The sequence below is a fragment of the Salvelinus alpinus genome, chromosome 16, assembly GCF_045679555.1.
Source record: "Salvelinus alpinus chromosome 16, SLU_Salpinus.1, whole genome shotgun sequence".
Lineage (NCBI taxonomy): Eukaryota > Metazoa > Chordata > Actinopteri > Salmoniformes > Salmonidae > Salvelinus > Salvelinus alpinus.
Window position 1 is genome coordinate 10,008,825 of NC_092101.1, and position 27,660 is coordinate 10,036,484.

The 27,660-nt window shown below is 45.6% G+C and overlaps 1 protein-coding gene across 7 annotated transcripts in view; it reads right to left on the bottom strand.

The window, feature by feature from the left end:
- Positions 1-27,660, bottom strand: part of LOC139540762 (inaD-like protein) — a 176,411-nt gene that overhangs the window by 129,556 nt on the left and 19,195 nt on the right. For 6 of the 7 annotated variants that reach the window (XM_071344701.1, XM_071344702.1, XM_071344700.1 and 3 more), the window contains exons 8-18: positions 23,993-24,238; positions 23,517-23,619; positions 23,142-23,230; positions 22,608-22,746; positions 17,439-17,600; positions 13,057-13,136; positions 12,865-12,921; positions 12,622-12,756; positions 11,297-11,473; positions 11,132-11,203; positions 10,713-10,931 (exon numbers count right to left, since the gene is read on the bottom strand). In XM_071344701.1, coding sequence (XP_071200802.1) covers positions 10,713-10,931; positions 11,132-11,203; positions 11,297-11,473; positions 12,622-12,756; positions 12,865-12,921; positions 13,057-13,136; positions 17,439-17,600; positions 22,608-22,746; positions 23,142-23,230; positions 23,517-23,619; positions 23,993-24,238 — 1,479 coding nt within the window. The remainder of the gene's footprint in view (positions 1-10,712; positions 10,932-11,131; positions 11,204-11,296; positions 11,474-12,621; positions 12,757-12,864; positions 12,922-13,056; positions 13,137-17,438; positions 17,601-22,607; positions 22,747-23,141; positions 23,231-23,516; positions 23,620-23,992; positions 24,239-27,660) is intronic. The other variant, XM_071344704.1, reaches the window with a different exon arrangement.

Sequence of the window (27,660 nt, forward strand, 5' to 3'; positions counted from 1 at the left end):
AGGTTAACAACGGGAGTACACAGCTCCGATTCTGGAAGGACCACGGTCCTGCTGGTTTCCATCCTTTTCCCTACTCTACCTGAAGATCCAGGTGTGTGTACTCTCCAGCCAATCAGTAACATTGATAGATTAAACGCAGGCCGTTTATAAATGTAAACCAGTAGTACTACGAATTATTATTTTTTACATGCATACATGCACTTCTAGTAACTGTACGATTGTCCTATGGGTGTTTTGAATGTATCGTGCTGTATATTTCTTGGGATAGTGCATGTGGACTGTTGACCCCAGCATTCGTTTAGCAGCCAGCCAGCCAGGGCATGCAGTACAGCAGACTAGAGCCCAGAGTATGTCTACAGGCAGTAGTGCTGCAGACTGAATAGTGCACTGGATCCCATTCAGTCTCATCAGCCCAAAGCCTCCACCGGAGACACGTAGGTGTGCCCCCCCCCCCAAAACAATCTATCCACTCTCTCGCCCAGGGCAGACTGCCTCGGCTTGTAGCAAGAGACGGATTAGAAGAGAGTGAGAGACAGACAGAGAGCGATAAGGCAAGACAGACACTTCAACTATGTAGTAGTAGTGGTATGATAACACTTATGTTCTTGTTATTTTCTATGGCCAAAGGTCCCTCTCATTCCTATTCGTTACGGTGGGAACTAAAAACACTTCATCCTTAATAAGTATATGCAGTGATGTGTTAACTTCTATTAGCTTATCTTAGAATCATGTGAACCACCACTTTGGGCCTGTTCTTAAACCAAATGACCACTTTCCTTTCTATTCCCTCACCTATACATTAGCGGTCCACTTTCCCGCACGCGCGCACGGTAGCGCTGAGCGATTAGTGCTTTTTGAGGTTGGTTCGATTTCGGTTCGATTATTTAAAAAATAAATCAGTTTTTCGATAAAACAAATGTAACCATTAAATGCGCTATGCATTATGTGAGTTGAACGCTGTAACGCAGAACAAAACAATTAATACAAGTCCCATGATGGTAAGTGACCGCCCATTACTGCTTATCACTTATTAACCATCACTGTATGCCTTATTTGTTGACTTTATTATTTCATTCCAAGTCATCATCTCCTCTCTATAGAGCTGCTGTCTGACAAAATTCCTATTTTGTAGGTCTTCAAAGTAAATAAGGCATACATTTATGACTGCTGAATACCAACTATCAAATCACTTAGATCATGTATTTTCAGGTAGAGATACCTGCGCTCTACATCACCTCCCAATCTCGTATTCTTCTCCCTTCCGAAGCAGTCGTTAAAGAGAACACAGACCGGACAAGCAGATGTGCAATGGATTATGGTCATTGTAGTTCATTACCCTGTTGTATGCGCTAAACTATGTCAAATATTGATCTGTTGGAAACTACAACGTCACACAGTTCACGCTGGATCTGATTTACCTCTAGAGATACTTTGCGATTTGGGCATTAAGCTCACAGAAAAACAAAAACAAAATGGAATTCAAGTAATTGAACCGATGTCGGACAATAGTTTAAAAAACTTAAAATGTCGGTTAAATCGCTCAGCACTAGCACACATATACACAAACACCGCCACTTTCAGACAGACAGGCAGGCAGAGTGGTATCGACAGTGAGGGCTCAGCTGGCCGATATAGGGATGGAGGAGAGGGAGAGAAGGATAGGGAGGGAAGTGAATGAGGTCCTGGAGGTGAAGCTATGCCTATATTTAAGGATTTAAGGCCCCAGGATACGGTTACTCTGAAACACAAGGGGCCTTATAGCTTAGGGTTACTTCCGTAACCCCGGTTCTCTGATAATAGAGTAAGATGTCTCACATTGGGATTCGCTGATAGGCAGATCACTACTGGGAAGGCCCAATCACACAACGTCTGGCTAAGACAGACAGGTCGAGTGGCAAATGAGGGGACCCCTCCCTCGTTATAAGGCGCCACTCGCCCGCCCTCTGGTCATTATCAAGCACGTCTCTTCCTTGCGCTCTTGCAGCGGTGAGACATCTCACTCCATTATCAAAGAACCGGGGTTACGGAAGTAACCATCATTTCTATTTCAAATTGTCATTCCATTTCTCACAACGGGATGTGGCCAACTCCCATATCACAGACATGCTCTCCGAAGCCAGGGTAGTCCCAACAGTATAATCCCTCGGAGGCTCCGACACAGAGGACAGTATGCGCCGATGAAAGTTCAGTGACATCCAAATCGGTAAAACCTCAAAAATGTACGAGTGGTAGCCCAACATGCCGCATCGCAAATCTCTTGCTCCATCAGCAAAGATTTTGAACCGTGCCTAAGAGGTAGCCATTAGGGATGTGCCCTTTCAAGACGATTCGATATGCATCTAGATACATGGGCTCTGGTACGATACAGGAACGACACGCTTTAGTTTGAGGCGATTCGGCTTGATTAGAGAACGAATCGATTTGATGCACTGACATTTGTTACGTTAACACATGCTCAACTCTAAATTAAAATCTGCTCCTGATTGAGCCATATAAGATGGATCTGTCCAATATAGCCTGTTTCTTGTCCCCCCACTTCGGTTCTCAAATCACCATCACCCACTTATTAGGCTCTGCCATGCCCCCAACAACCGGATGCTTTTCAGGGGAAATGGAAAGAGAGCCTGTGACGCAGAGCCTGTGACGCGACTTACGCTTTTGGACGTTAACAAAAGGCGACACATATACCGGATTGGTTGAACAGTGTTTTATCGTCTCGTCGAGTACGTAGAGTATCTAGTTTCAGGCGTTTCTGTTACACCTGCCACGTTCGGTTACACACTAATTAACTTGTCATTTGTGCAGATTCAAGTCATGATCTGGAACTTTGAAAACGACTACGTATTTTTTTAAACCTCCCGCTTTGGGCTGGATATGTCAATGTGTAGTTCGTGCATGTATAATCTATGATCAGAATTAGTCTTACCTCAATTAGCCACGAAATCCCTAGTTTGAAAGCAACAGTTTTTCTGGAAGCTGTGCTGCACCATTTCCCCCCTAGCAACTCAAGTTGAACCAATGAGCTTCAGTCCCTCACCATTTGAGTGACAGCTAGCAAGATGCACACCACACACACAGAGAGACAGAGAGAAATGATGTGGCACACATACAGTACCTTCCGAAAGTATTCACACCCCTTGAATTATTCCATATTTTGTTGTGTTACTGAATTAATTCAAAATGTCTTAAAACAAAACGGCTCACCCATCTACACACAATACACCATAATGACAAAGTGAAAACATGTTAAACAATTTTGCAAATGTATTGAAAATTAAATACAGAAATGTGGAATTTGCATAAGTATTCACACCTTTGAGGCAATAATTTGTAAAAGCACCTTTGACATTATGGGGTATTGTGTGAAGGCCATAAACAAAATCTTAATTTAATCAATTTCAAATTCAGGCTGTGACATAACAAAATGTGGAAAGAGTCAAGGGGTGTGAATACTTTTAGGCACTGTATGTATGCAGACGCCTTCAGAATGCACCTCTCTCTCTCCTCCGTGTGCACACTGACTTACAGCATGAATATAGGGAAGGGCACTCAACTTGTAATGCACCGACTGATAATTGGCTAAAATAAACGGATAATAAGATGATAGCTGTATTATTAGATTTCAGTGCAGCCTTTGGTGTTATTGATCATAATTTGATTTAAAAAAAACTCACTTATGGCTTTACATCACGTGGCTGGAGAGTTACTTACCCAAAATTACTCAAGAGTATTTTTAAAATCGGCAGTTTCTCTAACATCAGATATGTACAGTGTGGTATCCCTCAGGGCAGTTGCCTTGGGCTGTTACTCTTCATTATTTTATTTTATTTTATTTTATTTTTTTTACAAATGATTTGCCACTTGACAAGAAGCTAAAATGACTACATATGCTGATGATTGCACACACTACACATCAGCACCTACAGCCAGTGAGCTCACAGAGACTCTTAGCAATGAGTTACAGTCAGTGTCAGAATGGGTAGTTAACAATAAACTGGTCTTAAATACATCTAAAACCAAAAGCATTGTATTTGGTTCAAAGCATTCTCTTAGGCCTAAACCTCAACTGGAGTTGTGTATAAAGAGTGTGACCATTGAACAAGTTGAAAAAGCTGAACTCCTAGGACTAACACTGGATGGGTCAGTTATCATGGTCAAGTCATATTGACAAAGCGAAGAAGGGAAGAGGTATGTCTGTTATAGAAAGATGTAGTGTTGTCACGATACCAGAATTTTTACTTCGATACCAGGTTGAGTATCACAATACTAGATACCATCACGATACTCGATACCAAAACGATACCGCGGGGAAAAAAATAAGGCGTATTAGCCAAAGTTACAGAATGGCACTTGATCCAGACATGTCTTTTGAGTTCAACGTCATTACATTTTAAATGTTATATTTTTGAATGTACAGCACCTTCAGAAAGAACAGTGGTTCCACAATTAAAAGTTTTGAGCTTATGCCGCGACCGTTTGTGGAAGAAGGTGGCATTCTGTCATTGCACCTCACTACCACAAGGGGGAGCTTGTATAAAATAATTGCTGGCGGAGTTGAGAGAGAGAATTTGGGTAAATACAATGGCGCAACGACACTTGACATGTGGACTGACGATTTTCGAGAATAGGCATGGTGGCCTTTTGGTTTCTCTCCCTCTAAAACAAAGAAATAATGATAAATAACAAACTGGCTATATTTACCACAATGTGAAAGAGTGATAGCCTCTCTACATAAAGTGGGTCCTCCGTTGCAGAAAACTGAATGAAAGAGAGTCCAGCGAGGATAGGGAAGGGAAAAAGGTTGGCCATATTTTCAAGACCTGAAATACTTCATTTATTTTTGAAACATAGAACTTTATTTAGACAATTTAATATATTTGTTTAGACTTGGCTTATTTAGTAGGCTATTTTGCAGCATAAAGCTATATTTGTCAGCATAACGCTGAGTGACTTATTTGTGGCCTTGGCTCAAAATAAATATTCAGACCCCTTGACTTTTTCCACATTGTTACGTTACAGCCTTATTCTAAAACTGAGTAAATCAAAGTCTCTTCATCAATCTACACACAACACCCCATAATCGCAAGGCAAAAACAGGTTTTTAGAAATGTTAGCAAAAACAAAGACAGAAATACCTTATTTACATAAATATTCAAACCCTCGAAATTGAGCTCAGGTTCATCCTGTTTCCATTGATCATCCTTGAGATGTTTCAACAACTTGATTGGAGTCCACCTGTGGTAAATTCAATAGATTGGCCATGATTTGGAAAGGCAAACACCTGTCTATATAAGGTCCCACAGTTGACAGTGCATGTCAGAGCAAAAACCAAGCCGTGAGGTGGAAGGAATTCTCAGTAGAGCTCCGAGACAGGACTGTGTCGGGGCACAGATCTAGGAAAGGCTACAAAAACATTTCCGCAGTGTTGAAGGTGTGGCCTTCAATCATTCTTGAATGGAAGAAGTTTGGTACCACCCAGATTCTTCCTAAAGCTGGTCGCCCTGCCAAACTGAGCATTCGGGGGAGAAGGGCCTTGGTCAGGTAGGTGAGAGTTGCTCTGTGGAGATGGAGAACATTCCAGAATGCCAAGTGTCACGCCTGGAGGAAACCCGGCACCATCCCTACGGTGAAGCATGGCGGTGACAGCATCATGCTGTGGGGATGTTTTTCAGCAGCAGGGACTGGGAGACTAGTCAGGATCGAAGGAAAGATGAATGGAGCAAAGTACAGAGAGATCCTTGATGAAATCCTGCTCCAGAGCGCTTAGGACCTCCGACTGGGGCAAAGGTTCACCTTCCAACAGGACAACGACCCTAAGCACACAGCCAAGACAATGCAGGAGTGGCTTGAGCGGCCCAGTCGGAGTCCGGATTTGAACCTGACCGAACATATCTGGAGAGACCTGAAAATAGCTGTGCAGTGATGCTCCCCATCCAACCTGACAGAGCTTGAGAGGATCTGCAGAGAAGAATGGGAGAAACTCCCCAAATACAGGTGTGCCTAGCCTGTAGCATCATACCCAAGAAGACTCAAAGCTGTAATTGCTACCAAAGGTGCTTCAACAAATTACTGAGTAAAGGGTCAGAATACTTATGTAAATGTGATACTTCAGTTTATTGCAAACATTTCTAAAAACCTGTTTGTGCTTTGTCATCATGGGATAGTGTAGATTGACAGGGGGGAAAAAAACATTTAATACATTTTTGGATAAGGCTGTAATGTAACAAAATGTGGAAAAAGTCAAGGAGTCTGAATACTTCCCGAATGCACTGTAGGATGCCACCCTGCCAAAAAGTTAGTTCGTCAAATTTCTGCCCTGCTAGAGCTGCCCCAGTCAACTGTAAGTGGTCATTGTGAATTGGAAACATCTAAGAGCAACAACGGCTCAGCCGCGAAGTGGTAGGCCACACAAGAACGGGACCGCCAAGTGCTGAAGCATGCATTGCGTAAAAATATTCTGTCCTCGGTTGCAACACTCACTACCGAGTTCCAAACTGCCTCTGTAAGTAACGTCAGCACAAGAACTGTTCGTCGGGAGCTTCATGAACTGGGTTTTATTGGCCGAGCAGCCGCACACAAGCCTAAGATCATCATGCTCAATGCCAAGCGTCGGTTGGAGTGGTGTAAAGCTCGCCGCCATTGGACTCTGGAGCAGTGGAAACACTTTCTCTGGCGTGATAGAACATGCTTTGCCATCTGGCAGTACAACGGATAAATCTAGGTTTGGGCATACCTGCCCCAATGCATAGTGCCAACTGTAAAGTTTTGTGCAGGAGGAATAATGGTCTGGGACTATTGCAGTGAAGGGAAATGTTAAAGCGACAGCATACAATGACATTCTAGACGATTCTGTGCTTCCAACTTTGTGGCAACAGTTTTGGGAAGGGCCTTCCCTGTGTCAGCATGACAATAGCCCCATGCACAAAGCGAGGTCAATACAGAAATGGTTTGTCGAGATCGGTGTGAAAGAACTTGACTGGCCTTCAGAGCCCTGACCTCGACCCCATCGAACATCTTTGGGCTGAATTGGAACGCCGACTGCGAGCCAGGCCTATTCGCACAACATCAGTGCCCGACCTCACTAATGCTCTTGTGGCTGAATGGAAGTCCCCGCAGCAATGTTCCAACATCTTGTGAAAAGCCTTCCCAGAAGAGTGAAGGCTGCTTTCGCAGCTAAGGGGGGACCAACTCCATATTAATGCCCATGATGTTGGAATGAGATGTTAGAAGAGCAGGTGTCCACATAGTTTTGGTCATGTAGTTTATGTGTCCAATGGATTCTTCTTCAGTTCATTTGTGAGCGACTCCGTTCGACTCTGTTCTTTGTGATTTCTTTCATCCATAATGACCGTATTGAATGGTTGCTGCTCATCTTACCGCTATTAAATCAGCAATGTCATTCTATCAGCGTTCACAAACTATCCCTTGTACTAGCTAGATCCCACGATAGAGAAGAAGAATGTGGTGTCATTAAAGTGTGATCTTTAGTGTTCAACTTGGCTGATTTCAGACTCGGGAGCTGCGTCATTACATTTCAGTCATTTACTGGCCTCTAGGTAAATATTAGGAGAGAGATGATTATTCAAAGCACATCCTTTCTGCTTGAATTGAATTGTTGTAAACCTCGAATACAACCCTGGTGGGAAGTATACAGAACAAAATATAAACGCCAACAGGCTACAATTTCAAAGATTTTACTGAGTTACAGTTCATTTAAGGAAATCAGTCAATTTAAATAAATTCATTAGGGCCTAATCTATGGATTTCACATGACTGGGAATACAGATATGCATCTGTTGGCCACAGACACCTTAAAAAAAAAAGGTAGGTGCGTGGATCAGAAAACCAGTCAGTATCTGGTGTGACCACCATTTGCCTCATACATAGCGACACATCTCCTTCTCATAGAGTTGATCAGGCTGTTGATTGTGGCCTGTGGAATGTTGTCCCACTCTTCAATGGCTTTGCAAAATCACTGGATATTGGCGGGAAATGGTGTTGTGAACGTCGATCCAGAGCATCCCAAACATGCTCAATGGGTGACATGTCTGGTGAGTATGCAGGCCCTGGAATAACTGGGACATTTTCACCATCCAGGAATTGTGTACAGATCATGCTGAAACATGAGGTGATGGCGGTGGATGAATGTCATGACAACGGGCCTCATGATCTCGTCACAGTATCTATGTGCGTTCAAATTGCCATCGATAAAATGCAATGGTGTTCGTTGTCCGCAGCTTATGCCTGCCCGTAACAAAACCACGGGCCACTCTGTTCACAACACTTACATCAGCAAACTGCTCGCCCACATGAACGCCATACACGCAGTCTACGGTTGAGGCCCGGTTGGACGTACTGACAAATTCTCTAAAACGACGCTGGAGGTGGCTAATGGTAGAGAAATGAACATTAAATTATCAGGCAAAAGCTCTGGTCGACATTCCTGCAGTGTGCATGCCAATGGCACACTTCCTCAAAACTTAGACATCTTTGGCCTTCTGTTGTGTGACAAAGCTACACATTTTAGAGTGGCCTTTTATTGCCCTCAGCACAAGATGCATCTGTGTAATGATTATGCTGTTAAATCAGCTTCTTGATATGCCACACCTGTCAGGTGGACGGATTATCTTGGCAAAGGAGAAATGCTCAATAACAGGGAAGTAAACAAATTTGTGTACATTTTTTGGGGGGCGCATATGGAAAATGTCCGGGATCTTTTGTTTCAGCTCATGAAACCAACACTTTACATTTTGCATTTATATTTTTGTTCAGTGTAATTAAGGACCTTATTCAATCAACCGCTGTACATCAAATACATTTTTAATTTTTCACACTCGGGGGCCTCCCGGGTGGCGCAGTGGTCTAGGGCACTGCATTGCAGTGCTAGCTGCGCCACCAGAGTCTCTGGGTTCGCGCCCAGGCTCTGTCGCAGCGACCGGGGGGTCCGTGGGGCGACGCACAATTGGCCTAGCGTTGCCCGGGTTAGGGAGGGTTTGGCCGGTAGGGATATCCTTGTCTCATCGCGCTCCAGCGACTCCTGTGGCGGCCCGGGCACAGTGCGCGCTAACCAAGGGGGCCAGGTACACGGTGTTTCCTCCGGCACATTGGTGCGGCTGGCTTCCGGGTTGGAGGCGCGCTGTGTTAAGAAGCAGTGCGGCTTGGTTGGGTTGTGCTTCGGAGGACGCACGGCTTTCGACCTTCGTCTCTCCCGAGCCCGTACGGGAGTTGTAGCGATGAGACAAGATTGTAATTACTAGCGATTGGATACCACGAAAATTGGGGAGAAAAAAAAATATATATATAAAAAAATATAAAAAATTCATAAACGCCGAATACAACAGGTGTAGGTAGACCTTACAGTGAAATGCTTAACCAACAATGCAGTTAAGAAAAAGTGTGAAGTAGAAAATAGATAAGGGGGGAAAAAAGCAGCAGTAAAATAACAGTAGCGAGGCTATATACAGGGAGTACCGGTACAGAGTCAATGTGCGGCGGCACTGGTTAGTCGAGGTAACTAAGGTAATATGTACATGTAGGTAGAGTTAAAGTGACAATGCTTCGATATACAGATTCTGGGGTTTCTTCCCTTGCCTTTGAGTGAGCTTATTGGCAAGTTCTTTGTTTCACACCGGAGGCACATTGTTATTTTATTTATATTAACAGTACGTTTTAATTACGTTCTGTTATAAAGAAAAGATAACTTATCAAGGATACTTGGTTATCAGGTTTTGAATGAACAGCGCCCAAAGGTCTAATGTAGTGATCATAGTGCATTTACAGTTCTACTGTGCATACTGCCTGTGGTTAGAGCCTTGTTATAGTTCATATACTCTCCAGTCACAGTGAAACCCGACGGAGCTGGGTGCCTGGCTCTGACGGGTGTGATGTCTGGGATTGGCCCGGCTCCAGGTAACACCGCGGAACCTTGCCAAGCCCAACAACAGACCATTTCATTTTGTTGTCCCTAACCTGATGACTAGTGACACTGCCATGCACGTTTCCCTTCCCTTCTGTGATCGGACGACAGGCGAAAAGAGACTTTTACTCAAGTAGTATTTTACAGTGTGACTCACTTTTACTTGAGTTATTTTCTATTAAGGTATCTTTAACTTTTACTCAAGTATGACAATTGACTAATTTAACCACCACTGGGCTTTGGTCTGGGTCGTATTCATTAGGCACCGAAGGGAAGAAGAAAAACAAACGGCGAGAGAATACCAAGGCGTGGTCCAATAATAAAACGCTTGTTTTTCGATTTCCGTTGCACAACGCTTTGCTGCCGTGTGCTCTAATGAAAACAACCTAGGCTTTACTCTGCTTTTTCCCACTCCGGTCACAGATGGGACCTCAAACAGTCCCTTGGAGCTCGCACCCTCACCACCCCCACCTTCCACCGGTACTCATCCGCCCTTGATCACCCTAAGCCTTGTCATTAATTAATTGATCAATTTGTCTGCAGAGCCCTTTGCAGGGGTCACCCATGTTGGTATGGAGATCAGGCTCTCACGTTCTCCCTTCTACAGTTCACATTCCTTCCCAAATTATAGGAAGAGAGGGAGAGCTGACAGGAGGAGAGAGAAGAAGACAGGAGCTAGGGGAGGGAGGAGAGGGAAAGGGGAGAAAGAACCTGGAAAGAAAGGGAGGTACAGTTGGAGAGATGTAGAGAGAAGAGGGGTGCGAGGGGCGGAGGAGGTACAGCAGCAACTCCCTACCTGGTAGTCCAGGATGCTGAAGCCCAGGCCTCTCTCTCCCTTCTCCAGCTCCAACAACTGAATGTCTGGGGACCACAGAGCCAGCTCTCCCTCTTCATCCTCCTCCTCCTCCTCCTCTTCCCCTCTCTTCCCCTGCTGCATCTCCTCCTGGTGGCTGGGGTACGTGGGCGCTGGCTCCTCCGGCTCCTCATCCGACACCTCCTGCAGGGTCACGTGGTCCTGGTGGGTGGAAGAGAGGATACACACGTATTTACACCATAATGTTAGCTTCAGGAACATCTTGATATGGTGTGCAGAGCATCGTGGGTATTGTAGTGCTACAACAGTGACTTCAACCTATCCTGGTCACTGTCATTATCTATGAGTCGTACGATACAGCATGAGTCAGCATTTTGAGGAGAAGTTATGAACTAGCCTACCTGAGGTTGTTCACTGTCATTGTCCCGGAGGTAGGCCTGACTTATCAACACAGAGGACAGCTTGGCTTCAAGCTAGATTAGAAGAACACAGGAGGACATAGACTATAATTTGTGTGTGTGTCGAGTTGGGAGTGTGTGTGTTCCTGTGTATGTGTGCGTGCTGACCTCAGACAAGCTGACGGCAGGGCTGGGCGAGCGCCACTCGTCTTGGCGGTCTGGTTGATAGTCTGAGTCGTCCTCTGTCAGGTGTCTGCAGCACACCAGGGTGAAGGGAGGGGGCACCTCACGCAGGAACGCCACTGCCTCGCGCCTCGACTTGCCGTACAGCTGCACCCCGTTCACCTGGACACACACACCTTCCCTAAGTAAACGTGCATTGTACATGAAATTCACTTAAGACGGCGTACACACACACCTCGTTAATAGGCAAGACACACAGAGAAGCACTACATTCACCTGCAGAGCGTGCACACACACTTCGAGTAAATACACAGCCAACCGTGTATAGGCTGTTGCACCAAAGACAACAGTCTTATGCTCTGCTTTCAAAAGGGAAGAAGAGACATCAGCTAATGGACAGTTTATGGCTGGAATGAATGGAGTCAATTTGTGACTTCAAACACCCCTCAACAAAGGTGCTCTCTCGTAATGAAGTGAACCAAAAGAGATGTAGGAGCACAAAGGAGTTGTGGGAGTATACTGTAGGTGTGTGTTCGTATGTGCACCTCTGTGCGTGTGTGCGTTCATACGCGCGCCTTTGCGTGTGTGTGTGTGTGTGTGTGTGTGTGTGTGTGTGTGGGCTGATCAGAGGGGCCGCCACAGAGGTATGGCACTATTCTCAGTGAGGGGACTCAGGGAGCCGCTGGTCTACTTGATTGCTGTTTAATGGAACGGGTTGCACGGGAGTGACTGGAGAGCCCGGCGATGGCTGCTACTGTACGTGCCATTTGCCCAGCGATGTAGGGGAGACCAGGCCTAACCCTCCGGTGTTACTGGGAGACTTGCGTTCAATTCAGACCTGCTCGAAAAACGCAGGTGTAGATCGAGCTACACTAGTACAGAGGGTTATGGTCGTGTAAAAACCAGGCATTTTAATCCATGGATTTGGCTCTCCTCCCCTCTGATGCCAGGATTTCCCCCTCCTGTGCCATGGTGGTTGCCTCTGCTTATGTCAGGACTGCCAACAGCAACAGGCTGAGGGCACAGTGGTGAAGCAGCACCAAGCCGTGCCAGGGAGGGGGGCAGGAAGAGGGAATAGGTAGGGGGTAGCACAAAGTCTCCCCCTCTCTCCATCCCTCCCTCTCCTGCCTGCCTGCCTGTCTCTCTCCTCGCCTCTACTGCCTCCCTCTCTCCCCCCTCCCGCTCTACCTCTCCCTCCCCTCCCTCACCCCCTCAATTTACTTGGACAAGGAAAATGTTGCCCTAAGTGCTAGTGTGTGTTATCAGACGTGTGTGTTGATGGGAGGCAGTAATGCCTGCCAGTACAGTACCTCCAGTAGTTCGTCCTCTGGTCTCAGGAGCCCGTGTTTGGCCACGGGGCCCTCAGGGGCCACAGAAGAGACGTAGTGGTGGCCGTCGAACGAGTCCAACTCGACCCCCAGGCGCATGGTGTGGATGGGAAGAAGCTAGAAAAGAATAGAATACTTTATTAGGCCTTGGAGAACTGTGGAGGTTTTTAATAAGGGGAACTGTGTGGCATTTGGCTTCATTTTGAGCGTGTAACTGGTTGTAACCTTGGAGTACTTCTGTAGCTCAGCGTCATCTTCGATGACAGGGTCCAGTTCAACCACCTGGGAAGGACACAAACAATGGCACTATATAATTCCTTCCATGACAACGCAGACACTATGGCTTGACCCAGTCTCATGCGTCAGCAAATAAAAAAAGCTACCAACAGTGCTTACTCCGCCTAACGAACTGCTTACCAGAACGTCGTACTCTGGCCCCAGGGCCTGCTCCCATTTGGCCCTCAGCTCCAGCTCAGACAGAGAGACTCCCTCCATAGCTGAAAGACACAGTGACAGTGTTGACGCTAGGAGGAATGTTAATAACTGTGGCATAAGTATCTTCAAGAGATGCATGTATTGGGACATTGGGGTGCAGGGACGGGACATTGGGTTGAGGTTTGTGTGTGTGTCTCTGTGTAAAAAGAGCTAGCCTGGTCCCAGATATGTTTGTGCTTTTTGCCTACTCCATTGTCAAGCCAAACATGACAATTCCAAAAGGAGTTGGCAAGAGAGCAGAAACAGATTGGCACCCAGGCTGCAAAATAACTAGGCGATTCGTGCATTTGAGTGAATTGAAAGTGACCGTGCCATTACGATGGTCGGTTGAAGACGTGTTTTTACATGTTGCCCACTATCAGAGATACTCTATGTGTTCCACTTCATTCTATTCCATTTACACAGTCTGTGGTGTATCCATTAAAATTACATTATTATGACGAGGCTAACTACTGTTTAGTCGAAATTACACTATAGTGCCTGGAAATACGATGACATTGCTAAAGTAGTCTTTTTTGAGTGAGATTTCGCCATCTGAAATTAATCAAACAAGATTGATTCAAGGTTGAAAACAATTCTGTGCGCATGCGGTGCAGTGCGTGCGCACGTGTGTGTGTGTGGTGCGCGCCTCTGCAGAAATGGCCTGTCCTAGTGCGAGTGAGACACTCATTCCCTCCACTTAGATAGCACCACGACTGAAATGTTAAACACAGAGGAATACAATTTTTTTGGGGCTCCAAGTCAACATGGCTGTTAAACTTAACACGGTGAGAAATCAAACTTGGGACAAAGATTGCTTCCTGGATCACAAGTAGCTCCGAGTCCAAGCAAATGAATAGGCATGATTCCTGCCCCCCCAGAACTGTACCGTAAGGGTTCTGCCCCAAATGCTACTATATAGTGCACCAAAGGTAGTGCACTTGGTAGGGAATAGGGTACCGTCTGAGAAACAGCCTCTCTTTACAACGAACCTGGGGGGGGGGGGGGGGGGGGGATCAGCAGCAGGATGTCGAGGAGGGAGATATTATGTTGCGTGTTCATGACCAGTGTAAAGATGTAAAAGAGAAACTCCTCAACATTGAGAGCGTACTAGCGCCTCTGAATCGACCACAATCACCCCCCCCGCACACACACGGAACCGTTTGAGCAGCGGGTTGCGTGCCCCTCTCGCTCTCTCGCTCAACACAGTGCACCAAAACCCAAAGACCTGTGACATGAATAAATTAGCGTCGCTAACCACTCGCCGACGCGGCGCAATTACTCTCCAACGTTTCACTAAATAAATAGGATAATACATTGTTTTGGGATGTCGAGAAAGGGAAGGGACATCTGTTGGCCAGGCAGTGGAGAGGAGAGTGGAGAGGAGAGCACACATACACACACACACACACACACAGAACCTAAACACTTACCTTGCGTTTCAGTCGTTTAGCAAAGGGGGGGGGGGAAAGGAGGGAAGAAAAAAAATGAGAAAAGGGAGAGACCGAGAACAAATGTGTGTTGGCGCTAGGTTGGACAAGCACAATCAGGCTGGTTCAAGTGTTGAGTTACTGTTGAGTTACTGGCACAGTGGCGCTACCATAAAATATTGTTTTTGCAAGCGTGTAGTGTAATGTACTGTGAACGTCGACGGTTCAGGCGTCCATTAACAGGTGTCGTGCTGCTACACTGAACTACATTAACACAACAAAAGCCCAGATCACAACACCTACAAGCGGCCAACATTTGCTCTGCAGTGGACTGGACAAGAATCCTTTTCTCACATCTTCAACTTTCAATGACTCTTACTCACATAACAAAGTATGGCTGGATCCCAAATGGCACCATATTCCCTTTATAGTACACTACTTCTGACCAGGGTCCATAGGGTCATAGGGTCCCATTTTTTGAAAATATTCTTTATTTAACTAGGCAAGTCATTTAAAAACAAATTCTTATTTACAATGACGGCCTACGAACAGTGGGTTAACTGCCTTGTTCAGGGGCAGAACGACAGATTTTTACCTTGTCAGCTCGGGGCGATCTAGCAACCTTTCGGTTACTGGCCCAGCGCTCTAACCACTAGGCCCATTTGGGACATATCCCATGTCTTTGGTATTTCTGCTTCAGGTGATACTTCCAAAGCAATCATCTTTAAATAGAGAGACAAATATCTTAAACCTTCTCTCTTTGCCCAAATCACATGTCAACCATGGTCAAACCGTGATGCCTAATGAGTCTGTCACTGATTATATCCCTAATAATTATACACAACAACAAAATGACCGTCGATTCCAAACAAATGGTGTTTTGATTTTGCACGCACACAAACACATGTATGCAAAATGCATACAGAGAAATAAGCCGTTGACAAGCCGTCATTGTTGTCCATGGGGCTTGTATTGGTTCCCCTGGGCAACAGAATACTTTATTTTGGAGATTTGACATGTAAAGGGTCTTGTCAGGATTCATTAGGGCCAAGTGTAACGTGAGCCCCCCTCACACACACTCTCCCCCTGTACCCAGCTCTAGCCTCCTGCTATTCCGTTACCCCCTCTCTTCCCCCTGTACCCAGCTCTAGCCTCCTGCTATTCCGTTACCCCCTCTCTTCCCCCTGTACCCAGCTCTAGCCTCCTGCTATTCCATTACCCCCTCTCTCCCCCTGTACCCAGCTCCAGCCTCCTGCTATTCCGTTACCCCCCTCTCTTCCCCCTGTACCCAGCTTTAGCCTCCTGCTATTCCGTTACCCCCCCTCTTCCCCCTGAACCCAGCTCTAGCCTCCTGCTATTCCGTTACCCCCCTCTCTTCCCCCTGTACCCAGCTCCAGCCTACTGCTATTCCGTTACCCCCTCTCTTCCCCCTGTACCCAGCTCTAGCCTCCTGCTATTCCGTTACCCCCTCTCTTCCCCCTGTACCCAGCTCTTGCCTCCTGCTATTCCGTTACCCCCCTCTCTTCCCCCTGTACCCAGCTCTAGCCTCCTGCTATTCCGTTACCCCCCTCTCTTCCCCCTGTACCCAGCTCTAGCCTCCTGCTATTCCGTTACCCCCTTTCTAGCCTCCTGCTATTCCGTTACCCCCTCTCTTCCCCCTGTACCCAGCTCTAGCCTCCTGCTATACCGTTACCCCCTCTCTAGCCTCCTGCTATTCCGTTACCCCCCCTCTCTTCCCTGCTCGCCTTTCTTGATATGCATATCCTGCAGGGTGGATGTGTAGCATGTCTGTAACAGTGCCCAACAAGCCTGCTGTGGAGGAATACGAAAGAGGGGGTGGAGGAGTGGTTTAGGGGGGGGTACGGGGATGGAATGGTTGGGTTTGAATGACTGCGTGGCCAGCCGATGACCTGGACCCAGAGAGAGAGAGGGGGGGGGGGGGGGGTAATACAGGATCAGGTTCCAGTGCTTATGTAGTGACTGACTGTTTAAAAAGAGAAAGAAAAACAGCCAGACCACCGATGGGGGGAGGATTATAAAAGAGAAGGAAAGTGATCACCTCATCTGGACAAGCAATATTTGCTCACCGTGACTTGTCGTTCTGTCACTAACGTGCAACAGGTACTGACACATTACCTGGTTGGCTGACATTGTAACAGTTGACCGGGATGTTGACCCCTAGTGGCCGACTATCCAACAGTCAGCTAGCAGCGCTGTGTTTACGCAGTGTGTGTAAGTGGCAGCTGCCTCCCTCTAGACAACAGATGACTGACTGGGAGTGCGTCTACGGAGTAATTTTTATTTTATTTTTATTTATCCGTTATTTTACCAGGTAAGTTGACTGAGAACACGTTCTCATTTGCAGCAACGACCTGGGGAATAGTTACAGGGGAGAGGAGGGGGATGAATGAGCCAATTGTAAACTGGGGATTATTAGGTGACCGTGATGGTTGAGGGCCAGATTGGGAATTTAGCCAGGACACCGAGGTTAACACCCCTACTCTTACGACAAGTGCCATGGGATCTTTAATGACCTCAGAGAGTCAGGACACCCGTTTAACGTCCCATCCGAAAGACGGCACCCTACACAGAGCAGTGTCCCCAATCACTGCCCTGGGGCATTGGGATCTTTGTTTAGACCAGAGGAAAGAGTGCCTCCTACTGGCCCTCCAACACCACTTCCAGCAGCATCTGGTCTCCCATCCAGGGACTGACCAGGTCCAACCCTGCTTAGCTTCAGAAGCAAGCCAGCAGTGGTATGCAGGGTGGTGAGGCATGTGTTCTATGATCTGACCCAGGCACTGGGAGGATGAGGTGACAGAATGAGAGAGAGACGGATGGCTAGATGAATGAATGTACGAATTAATGGACGGACCGACGGCTGGATGAGCTCACCACTGGCCAGCTGTGTTCTGCTGGTGCTCATCAGAAGTGTCTCAGTGGGCTCCAGTAGGGGGGCCACGCTGGAGGCCACGCTGGAGGCCCTCTGCAGGTCTGATGACCGAGCTTTGATCTCTGCAGACCTCTTCAGAGACACACGGGACGGCTCTCTCTGGACTACAGCACACACACACACACACACACACACACACAGTATCTGTTTATTTAGTCATATCTGTGGTGCAGTTCTGACATATCAAATGAAACACCAGCAGCCAGACAAAACAGTGTACTGGTCAGAACACAAGGCTGGTTGGAAAGACATGTGTTGGGGATATTTGTGGTCAATTTGAGCCAGGCCTTGCACAAATGAACACTCAATCACATTGTGTGTGCGCGTGCACGTGAGTGCGACCACATTCAACGACATTACACCCACTGCCAACAATACACGTTTTCAGAAGAAATCTGGTTGTGGGCTTTTGGAGAAAAATATCCAGTTTCAGCTTGGATGTCCTGAGAGGAAGTGGTATAATTTCACTGCTCACAGTGCTTTAGTTACTTCATCCTAGATACGCGACCCGGGGGAATATTTGTAGCGGAGTGTCCTCGCCAATCATTTCTGATTCCCGGTCCAGTATACATTGCTTTCAGAAAGTATTCATGCCCCTTGACTTTTTCCACATTTTGTTGTGTTACAGCCTGAATTTGAAATTGATCATAAAGGACCCCCCCCCCCCCCCCTACACACAACATCCCGTGAAAAATTAAAACCTGTTTTTAGAAATGATCGCACAATTATTGAAAAGGAAATACAGAAATCTCTTATTTACTTAAGTATTCACACCCCTGAGTCTATACTTTGTAGAAGCACCTTTGGCAGTGATTACAGCTGCGAGTCTCTCTCAGTAAGTCTAAGAGCGTTCCACAACTGTATTGTACATTTGCCCATTATTCTTTAAAAAATTCTTCAAGCTCTGTCAAATTGGTTGTTAATCATTGCTAGAAAACTATTTATGTCTTGCCATAGATTTCTCAAGTAGATCCAAGTCAAAACTGCAACTCAGACACTCAGGAACATCCACCGTCTTCTTGGTAAGCAATTCCAGTGTAGATTTGGCCTTGTGTTTAAGGTTATTGTCCTGCTGAAAGGTGAATTCATCTCCCAGTGTCTGGTGGAAAGTACGTTTAAAAGCATACTCATAACATGACGCAGCCACCACTAAGCTTGAAAAGATGGAGTGGTACTCAGTAATGTGTTCTATTGGATTTGCCCCAAACATAACACTTTGTATTCAGGACAAAAAGTGAATTGCTTTGCCACATTTTTTGCAGTTACTTAACGCTGTTATGGAATATTATTATTCTGTAGAGGCTCCCTTCTTTTCACTCTGTCAATTAAGTTATTATTGTGGAGTAACTACAATGTTGTCATACGGTTTTAAAGTCACCACTGGCCTCATGGTGAAATCCCTGAATGGGTCCCTTCCTCTCCGGCAAGGGAGTTAGGGAGGAGGCCTATATCTTTGTAGTTTCTGTGTATTGATATCCAAAGTGCAATGAATAACTTGGCCCATCTACCAATAGATGCCCTTCTTTGTGAGGCATTGGAAAACCACCCTGGTCTTTGTGGTTGAATCTGTGTTTGAAATTCACTGCTTGACTGAGGGACCTTACAGATAATTGTATGTATGTGTGGGGTGAAGAGATGAAGCGGTCCTTCAGAAATCATGTTAAACACTATTATTGCACACAGAGTGAGACCATGCAACTTATTAAGTGACCTGTTAAGCACATTTTGACTCCTGAACTTATTTAAGCTTGCCATAACAAATGGGTTGACTACTTATTGACTAAAATACATTTCAGCTTTTACTAATTTGAAAAGAAAATCTAAAAACAAAATTCTACTTTGACATTGTGGGGCATTTGGGTGTAGGCAAAAAAATCTCAATATAATCATTTTTATATTCAGGCTGTAACACAACAAAATGTGGACAAAGGGATGTGAATACCTTCTGAAGGCACTGTATACTACACCCTCCAAGTACTACACAAGTCAAGTGGACTACATGACAGAAGGCCAGTGTGTGTGTGTGTGTGTGGCATGGGCAGTATACCGTCCAGGGGGGTATTTTGAAATACAGTCAGTAAGATTTTGAAAGGCGTCAATAGCGTATGAAAATCTGGATGCTGCCCAACACTAGTGTACATAGAATGGAGCGCTACTTTTACAAGGCTAGCAGTGTTCAGTTAGCACTGTATGCCTTTCCCCCACCGGTGTAATGAAACAATAGCAGTCCAGGAGAGATAAGAATCCCACTGTGGCTTAACTTGCTCTTCTAAATCACCTCTCGCACCGCTCGGCTGACCAATAGTACCGGACACGGACTCGTAGAAGTCGCAGGAAATTAGGTCATAGATCTTGGGACGCTTTGCCGACGAGATACTTTTTGGAAATTACAGCAAGTAAACACATTCCTTATCGCAATCTTCCCCTGTGATGCTGGGTGGTAATTGGAAATGGCCGGAAGGAGTATGAACTTATTGTACAGGGTCATGTCCCAAATGGCACCCTATTCCCTATAAAATGCCTAGGCAAACTATTCCACACCCCTTGACTTCTTCCACATTGTGTTGTGTTACAGCCTGAATTTAAAATTGTTTAAATTGAGATTCTCTCACACAATACACAATAATGTCAAAGGTGTATTATGTTTTTAGACGTAAAAAAAAAATGTATTACAAATGCAAAGCTGAAATGAATGACTTGAGTCAATAAGTATTCAACCCCTGTTATGGCAAGCCTAAATAAGTGCTGAACAACTTACATAATTAATACGTTGCATGGACTCACTCTGTATGCAATAAGTGTTTAACATGATATTTTAAATGATTACCTCATCTCTGTACCCAACACATACAGATAATTGTAAGGTCGAGCAGTTAATTTCAAAAACAGATTCAACCACAAAGAACAGGGCCCAGATTCACAAAACCTTAAGGAATTTCTTCTTAACTTACTTTTCCCCCTTAACTATAGACTTAACTTTCTTCTTAAGCAAAGTTGCTATTCCTCAAAAAGGTTATTGGAAATGTTATTGTGCCATTTCTTATGTTTCTCCTTAAGCAAAAATTTAAGAACTTAGATTCTTGAAAATAAAGTCCTTGGAAATGTTATAAATGCCAAAATAGCTAAACCCTTGTCTTAAACTCAGGGCAGTGAGAGAAAAAAAACTCCTGAAAGCAACTAACTTAACCTGAAAGTTTCAGTATTCATTATTTTAAACACAATAACATGTTTTAGAACAGTAATCTCAGTAAGAAATATGCTAAAACGATTGCCATTGCTAGCTAGATAGCTAGCTAGCTAAAACGGTTGCCTAGCAACAAACATCTTCATTAGATTTGTAAGTTCATAAGAAAATCATTCAATCTTAAGATATTGTTAAGGAATTGTACTTATGAATTTCTTTTTTTTCTTAAGAAGCTTCTTAAGTTTTTGCGTAAGACGTATTTTATCCCTTTGAGCATGGTGAAGTTATTAATTACACTTTGGATGGTGTATCAATACACCCAGTCACTACAAAGATACAGATGTCCTTCCTAACAGTTGCTGGAGAGGAAGTAAACCACTCAGGGATTTCACCATGAGGCCAATGGTGACTTTAAAACAGTTACAGTTTAATGGCTTCTGATAGGAGAAAACTGAGGATGGATCAACAACGTAGTTATACTACAATACTAACTAGTTATTCCACAATACAGTAAAACTACAAAAAAATATGGCAAAGAAACTGCGGCGCAGTGGTCTAAGGCCCTGCATCGCAGTGCTAGCTGTACCAGTAGAGATTCTGGGTTAGAGTTCAGGCTCTGTCGCAGTCGGCCGCGACCGGGAGACCCATGGGGCGGCGCACAATTGGCCCAGCGTCATCTGGGTTAGGGGAGGGTTTGGCCGGCAGGGATGTCCTTGTCCCATCGTGCACTAGCAACTCCTGTGGCGGGCCGAGCGCAGTGCACGCTGACACGGTCGCCAGGTGTACGGCGTTTCCTCCGACACATTGGTGCGGCTGGCTTCCGGGTTAAGTGGGGATTGTGTCAAGAAGCAGTGCAGCTTGGTTGGGTTTCGGGGGAGGCACGAGTCCGTACGGGAGTTGCAGCGATGAGACAAGACTAACTACCAATTGGATAACACAAAATTGGGGAGAAAATACAATACTAAGAGTTATATTTGGGACAAATCCAACAACGCATCACTGAGTACCACTCTTCATATTTTCAAGCATGGTGCTGGCTGCATTATGTTATTGGTATGCTCGTCATCGGCAAGGTCTATGGCGCTTTTTTTAGGGTAAAAAGAAACGGAATAGAGCTAAGCACAGGCAGAATCCTAGAAGAAAACCTGTTTCAGTCTGCTTTCCAACAGACACTGTGAGAGGAATTCACCTTTCAGAAGGACAACAAGCTAAAACACAAGGCCAAATATACACTGTGGTTGCTTACACAGACAACATGGAACGTTACGAAGTGGCCTAGTTACAGTACAGACTTAAATTGGCTTGAAAATCAATGCAAGACTTGAAAATGGCTGTCAAGAAATGATCAACAGCCAACATGACAGAGCTTGAAGAATTTTTAAAAGGATAATGTGCAAATATTGTACAATCCAGGTGTGCAAAGCTCTTTTAAGAGACTGAATGACTCACAGATGTAATCGCTGCCAAAGGGGATTCTAACATGTATTGACTCAGGGGTGTGACTACTTATGTAAATTAGATATATTTCTGTAATTAGTTTTCAATACATTTGCAAAAATGTCTAAAAACATGTTTTCACTTTGTCATTATGGGGTATTGTGTGCCGATAGATAGGTGAGAAAAAATATATATTTAATACATTTTGAATTCAGGCTGTAACAACAAAATGTGGAATAAGCCAAGGGGCAAGAATACTTTCTGAAGGCACTGTAGGGAATAGGGTGCCATTTGGGACGATCCCCAGGACAGTGGAGTTAGGATGGTGAAGTTGGCATTTCTGTCGACTTCGCTAAGGGAAATGCCCATAGTTTCTATGAAGTTAGTGGATTTACAGTACAGTGCTGTAGAAGGGGTAGTGACACGTTTGTAATACACACACACATACACATACATTCATGCGCACAGATGACTGATGAATAGTCCTTACCTTTGTCCAGGGACCTCTCCAGTGAGGGTCTGGGCGAGGCCATCTTCCTGGCCAGGGTGAGGTGGACCATCTGGCCCGTCTGCTTCATCACCTCCAGAACTTCCTGGTTAGTGAAGCCCTGCAGGCTCACCCCGTCCATCTGACAAAGGAACAGTCCAAAATTACTTAGTTCACCCTATCCATCAGACACAATGGAAGAGTCCAACAGTACTTACCTCAGCCCGTTCATCTGACACAATTGAACAGGCCAACATGACTCAAGTCATTGAGAACACTATCTTTTTTCTATAGAAACCTGACAATAAAGGCCTGATATGGTTGTGTTATACTGTGATGTATGGGTTTTGTTGGTTAGGTGAGTCCTAGCCATGCCCAAACAAACCTGACTCAGATTGAATCATCTAAAATCAGGTGTTAAGTGCTGTGTTGGGACATTTCAAGAAGGGTGGAAAAGGCCACTATCCCTCACTGTGCACATGCACACCTAGGGGTTAATTAAGGTGGCACTCATTAAAAGCTGATTACAGGTCTCACCGCTATGATCCTGTCGTGGATGCGGATGTTTCCGCTCTGCTCAGCTGCACTCCCAGGAACTACGTTCTTCACAAACACTCCCAACGCGTCTGAGACACACAGAGAGCAAGAGCGCGAGAAAGAGCAGAGAGATCAGAGCGAGAGAGAGATCAGTGAGTGAGAGAAAGGGGTGAAGAGAGAAAGAGCGGTAAATGGAGGGGAATAAAGCAACAAGACAACATTTTTTTTTAGATCCATCGCAACCACAGTGTCATCAAAGCATTGAGTGACATTAGATAACAGATCTGAGTGCAATAGGGGTTAGGGGCTAGGGGACTAGGATTAGTGACTAGGATTAGGAGCTAGGAGTTCACATGGTATAGGGCATCGGCCTACCTTCACTGGTAAAGGCATTGTAACCGATGATGGAGATGCCCAGGCTCTGGCCCTCCTTCTTCATCAGAGGCACTTCTTGGATCTCATAACCCTCCAGGTTGGGCTGGAACAAATAGGGAAACAGACAGAGACATAGAGCAGTAACTACACAAGTCAGTTAAGAACTAATTAATATTTACAATGACGGCCTACCCCGGCCAAACCCTAACCTGGACGACGCTGGGCCAATTGTGCGCCGCCCTATGGGACTCCCAATCACGGTCAGTTGTGATACAGCCCGGAAGAGAACCAGGGTGTGTAGTGACGCCTCTAGCGATGAGATGCAGTGCCTAAGACCGCTGCACCACTCTGGAGCCCCAAAAACATACTTTGTTTTTGGTGTGTGGGTGTGTGCGGAGACAGGCAGGGGCAACAGGAGGTATGTGCATGGTGAGAACGTATGCATGCGTGTGTTCCCCATCCCCAGTCTCACTTACAGTCCTGCTGAGCCTGCGCTTGGGTCCGACTTCAGGCAGTGGGGGCAGGGCTGAAACGGGACTGGCAGCGGGCGGGGGAGGGGGCGGCAAGGAGGTGGAGGGCTGTCCCGAGGGGTCACGGGCGATGAGCATGCGCACACGGCTCCCGCAGCCCTGCAGCACCTTGACCACCTGGTCACTGGCCAGGCCCCACGTGGGGGTCTCCCCGATACGCAGGATGTGGTCGCCGGTACGCAGACGCCCATCCTAGGAGGGGGAGTAGAGAGGGGGGGGGGAGGCGGGATAGGGAGAGGAGAGAGTGGAGAGAGGGAGAGAGAACATTTCTGAACAAAATTTTAACTAACTTGAAATCTTACTGTAGATCATACATACATTATAATTCATGGCCTAGGAATAACCACACGTTCCATGTATTTCACATAATTTCTTATAGTTTGTAAAAGTGTGCCAGTACATGAAAGAACCACCCAGAAACTCTGCTCATATTCAGTAGCCTCATCAGACCATTTCAGCCAATGTGGTCCAATGCATTTTACACCCCACTTGAACAGGCTAGTCCCACCCTGGTCTGGCCTGGCCCGCGCAGCTAAACTAAGAAATCTATTCCCCGACGTGCAGGTCAAGCAGAATAAACTCAGACTAAAAAGAGATCATGATCCACAAAGAGATGGGGAGAATGGCAGCCTTTGTGGAAAGACAGATGAAAATCATTTGATGCATAAACTTGCCGCAGAAAATCTCCCCAACTTCTCTCCCTGGGTCTGTGCACGGGACAACAGGGGCTCATGGAAGGAAGACAGGCGCAGCCATTAAACGTTGAAATGGGAAACGCCAGGGTCTAACAAAGCCCCAATTTTGACAGCGTTTTTGGAGCATAAAATCCAGTCATGTGTGAAATGCTGTACTGTGTGCCTTTTGAACAAGCAGGGTTTTGTTGACTGTGCATGGGCTCTGTTGGACATTCAGAGAGAACGAGAGAGCAAGAGAGAGAGGGAGCAACAGAGGAGAGAAACAGCAAGAAAGAAAAGGGAGAAAAAAGTGTAGATTAAAATAAAAAAAGAGTGAGGGGGGGAGAGGGGAGGACTGGTGCAAGGGGCTTTCAAAAACAAGGGACAGTGTTTTTTTATATCCAGATCCCTCCTGGATAACACTTTCTTAGAAGTTAAAACCGACATTGAGAGTTTTTTTTTTAAACAAATCAAATGACATGTTACCATGTTAACTCAAACTGAATACACCCCAAGGAAAAAAGCTAAGCGTTGAGTGGAAGTGGAGAAGAAAGAAAGGGGACGCTTGTAAATGAGCATCGGCTGTGTCAGGGACTTTGGGCGTATGCAAGTAAATCTTTGGTGAACATCTCTGTAATTGCGAACAGAAAAGCAGTCCTTCGAGCCGGACGTGGGGCTCTGTGTAGCCAGGATGTAATCCCCTTACAAGGTGATTCTTTTTTTTCCCCTCCGGCTCAATGGCTATTATAATGTAACTGAGCCTTTTGTGGGACGCGCTCGGCATTAATTCAGCTAAACTGGCTGTTACTATTCATAGGGGATGACCGGTCTGGAAGATTGTTAAAGCGAAGCTCTGAGTATGTAATGGTGTAGTAGGCCTACTGCTGAGGACTATTGGGCAATGGAAAAAAAGGGGTCACAGCCGACATCTTGAATCGTCTATTCAAATTCTTAATTTGACTTTTCAAAATTGACTAATCCGTTTACGCATACATTTATTTCATATTTTTACTGAACCTCTATTAAAACTAGGTAAGTCACTTAAGAACAAATTCTTATTTACAATGATTGCCTACCAGAAGGCAAAAGGCCTCCTGCGGGGACGGGGCTGGGATGAAAAATTAAACAATAATACAGGACAAAACATACTTCACGACAAGAGAGACACCACAACATTACATAAAGAGACATCTAAGACAACATAGCACGGCAGCAACACATGAAAACACAGCATTGTAGCAATACAACATGACAACAACATGGTAGAAACACAAAATGGTAGCAGCACAACATGGTAGCAGCACAAAACATGGTGGAGCACAACATGGTAGAAGCACAAAACATTATTGGGCACAGACAACAGCACAAAGGGCAAGAAGGTGGGGACAACAATACATCACACAAAGCAGCCACAAGTCAGTAAGAGTGTCCATGATTGAGTCTTTGAATGAAGAGATGAATAGAAAACTGTCCAGTTTGAGTGTTTTTTTGCAGCTTGTTCCAGTCGTTAGCTGCAGCAAACTGAAAAGAGGAGCGACCCAGGGATGTGTGTGCTTTGGGGACCTTTAACAGAATGTGACTGGCAGAACGGGTGTTGTATGTGGAGGATGAGGGCTGCAGTAGGCATCTCCGATAGGGGGATGTGAGGCCTAAGAGGGTATTATAAATAAGCATCAACCAGTAGGTCTTGCAACAGGTATACATAGATGACCAGTTTACGGAGTAGTATAGAGTGCAGTGATGTGTCCTATGAGGAGCATTGGTGTCAAATCTGATGGCCGAATGATAAAGAACATCTAGCTGCTTGAGCGCACCCTGACCTGCCGATCCATAAATTATGTCTCTAATCTAGCATGGGTAGGATGGTCATCTGAATCAGGGGTAGTTTGGCAGCTGGGGTGATAGAGGAGCGATAACGATAGAGTAAACCAAGTTTTGACTTAACATGCAGCTTTGATATGTGCTGAGAGAAGGACAGTGTACCGTCTAGCCATTCGCCCAAGTACTTGTATGGACTGACTACCTCAAGCGCTAAACCCTCAGGGGTAGTAAACACACCGGTGGAGGTGTTCAGAACAAGGTTAAGGGAAGAGAAAGCTTGCTGTACATTAAGAAAGCTTTGTTGTAGAGCGTTTAACACAAAATCCAGGGAGGGGCCAGCTGAGTATAAGACTATCATCTGCATATAAATGGATGAGAGAGCTTCCTACTGCCTGAGCTATGTTGTTGATGGAAATTGAGAAGAGCGTGGGGCCTAGGATTGAGCCTTGGGGTACTCCCTTGGTGACAGGTAGTGGCTGAGACAGCAGATGTTCTGACTTTATACAATGCACTCGGAGAGGTAGTTAGCAAACCAGGCCAAAGACCCCTCAGAGACACCAATACTCCTTAACCGGCCCACAAGAATGGAATGGTCTTCCGAATCAAAAGCTTTGGCCAAGTCAATACAAATAGCAGCACAACATTGCTTAGAATCAAGGGCAATGGTGACATCTATGAGGACCTTTAAGGTTGCAGTGACACATCCATAATCTGAGAGGAAACCAGATTGCATACCAGAGAGAACACTATAGACATCAAGAAAGCCAGTCAGTTGATTATTGACAAGTTTTTCCAACACTTTTGACAAATAGGACAAAATAGAAATAGGCCTATAACAGTTAGGATCAGCTTGAACTCCCCTTTTAAATGGACACACCGTGGCTGCCTTCCAAGCAATGGGAACCTCCCCAGAGAGGAGAGAGGTTAAAAAGGTCCTGAGAGAGGCTTGGCGATGATAGGGGCAGCAACCTTATAGAAGAAAGGGTCTAAACCATCTGAACCATTAGTGTTTTGGGGGTCAAGTTTCAAGAGCTCCTTTAGCACCTCAGACTCAGTGACCGCCTGCAGGGAGAAACTTTGCTGCGGGGCAGGGGAAAAAGAGGGAGAGACATCAGGGAT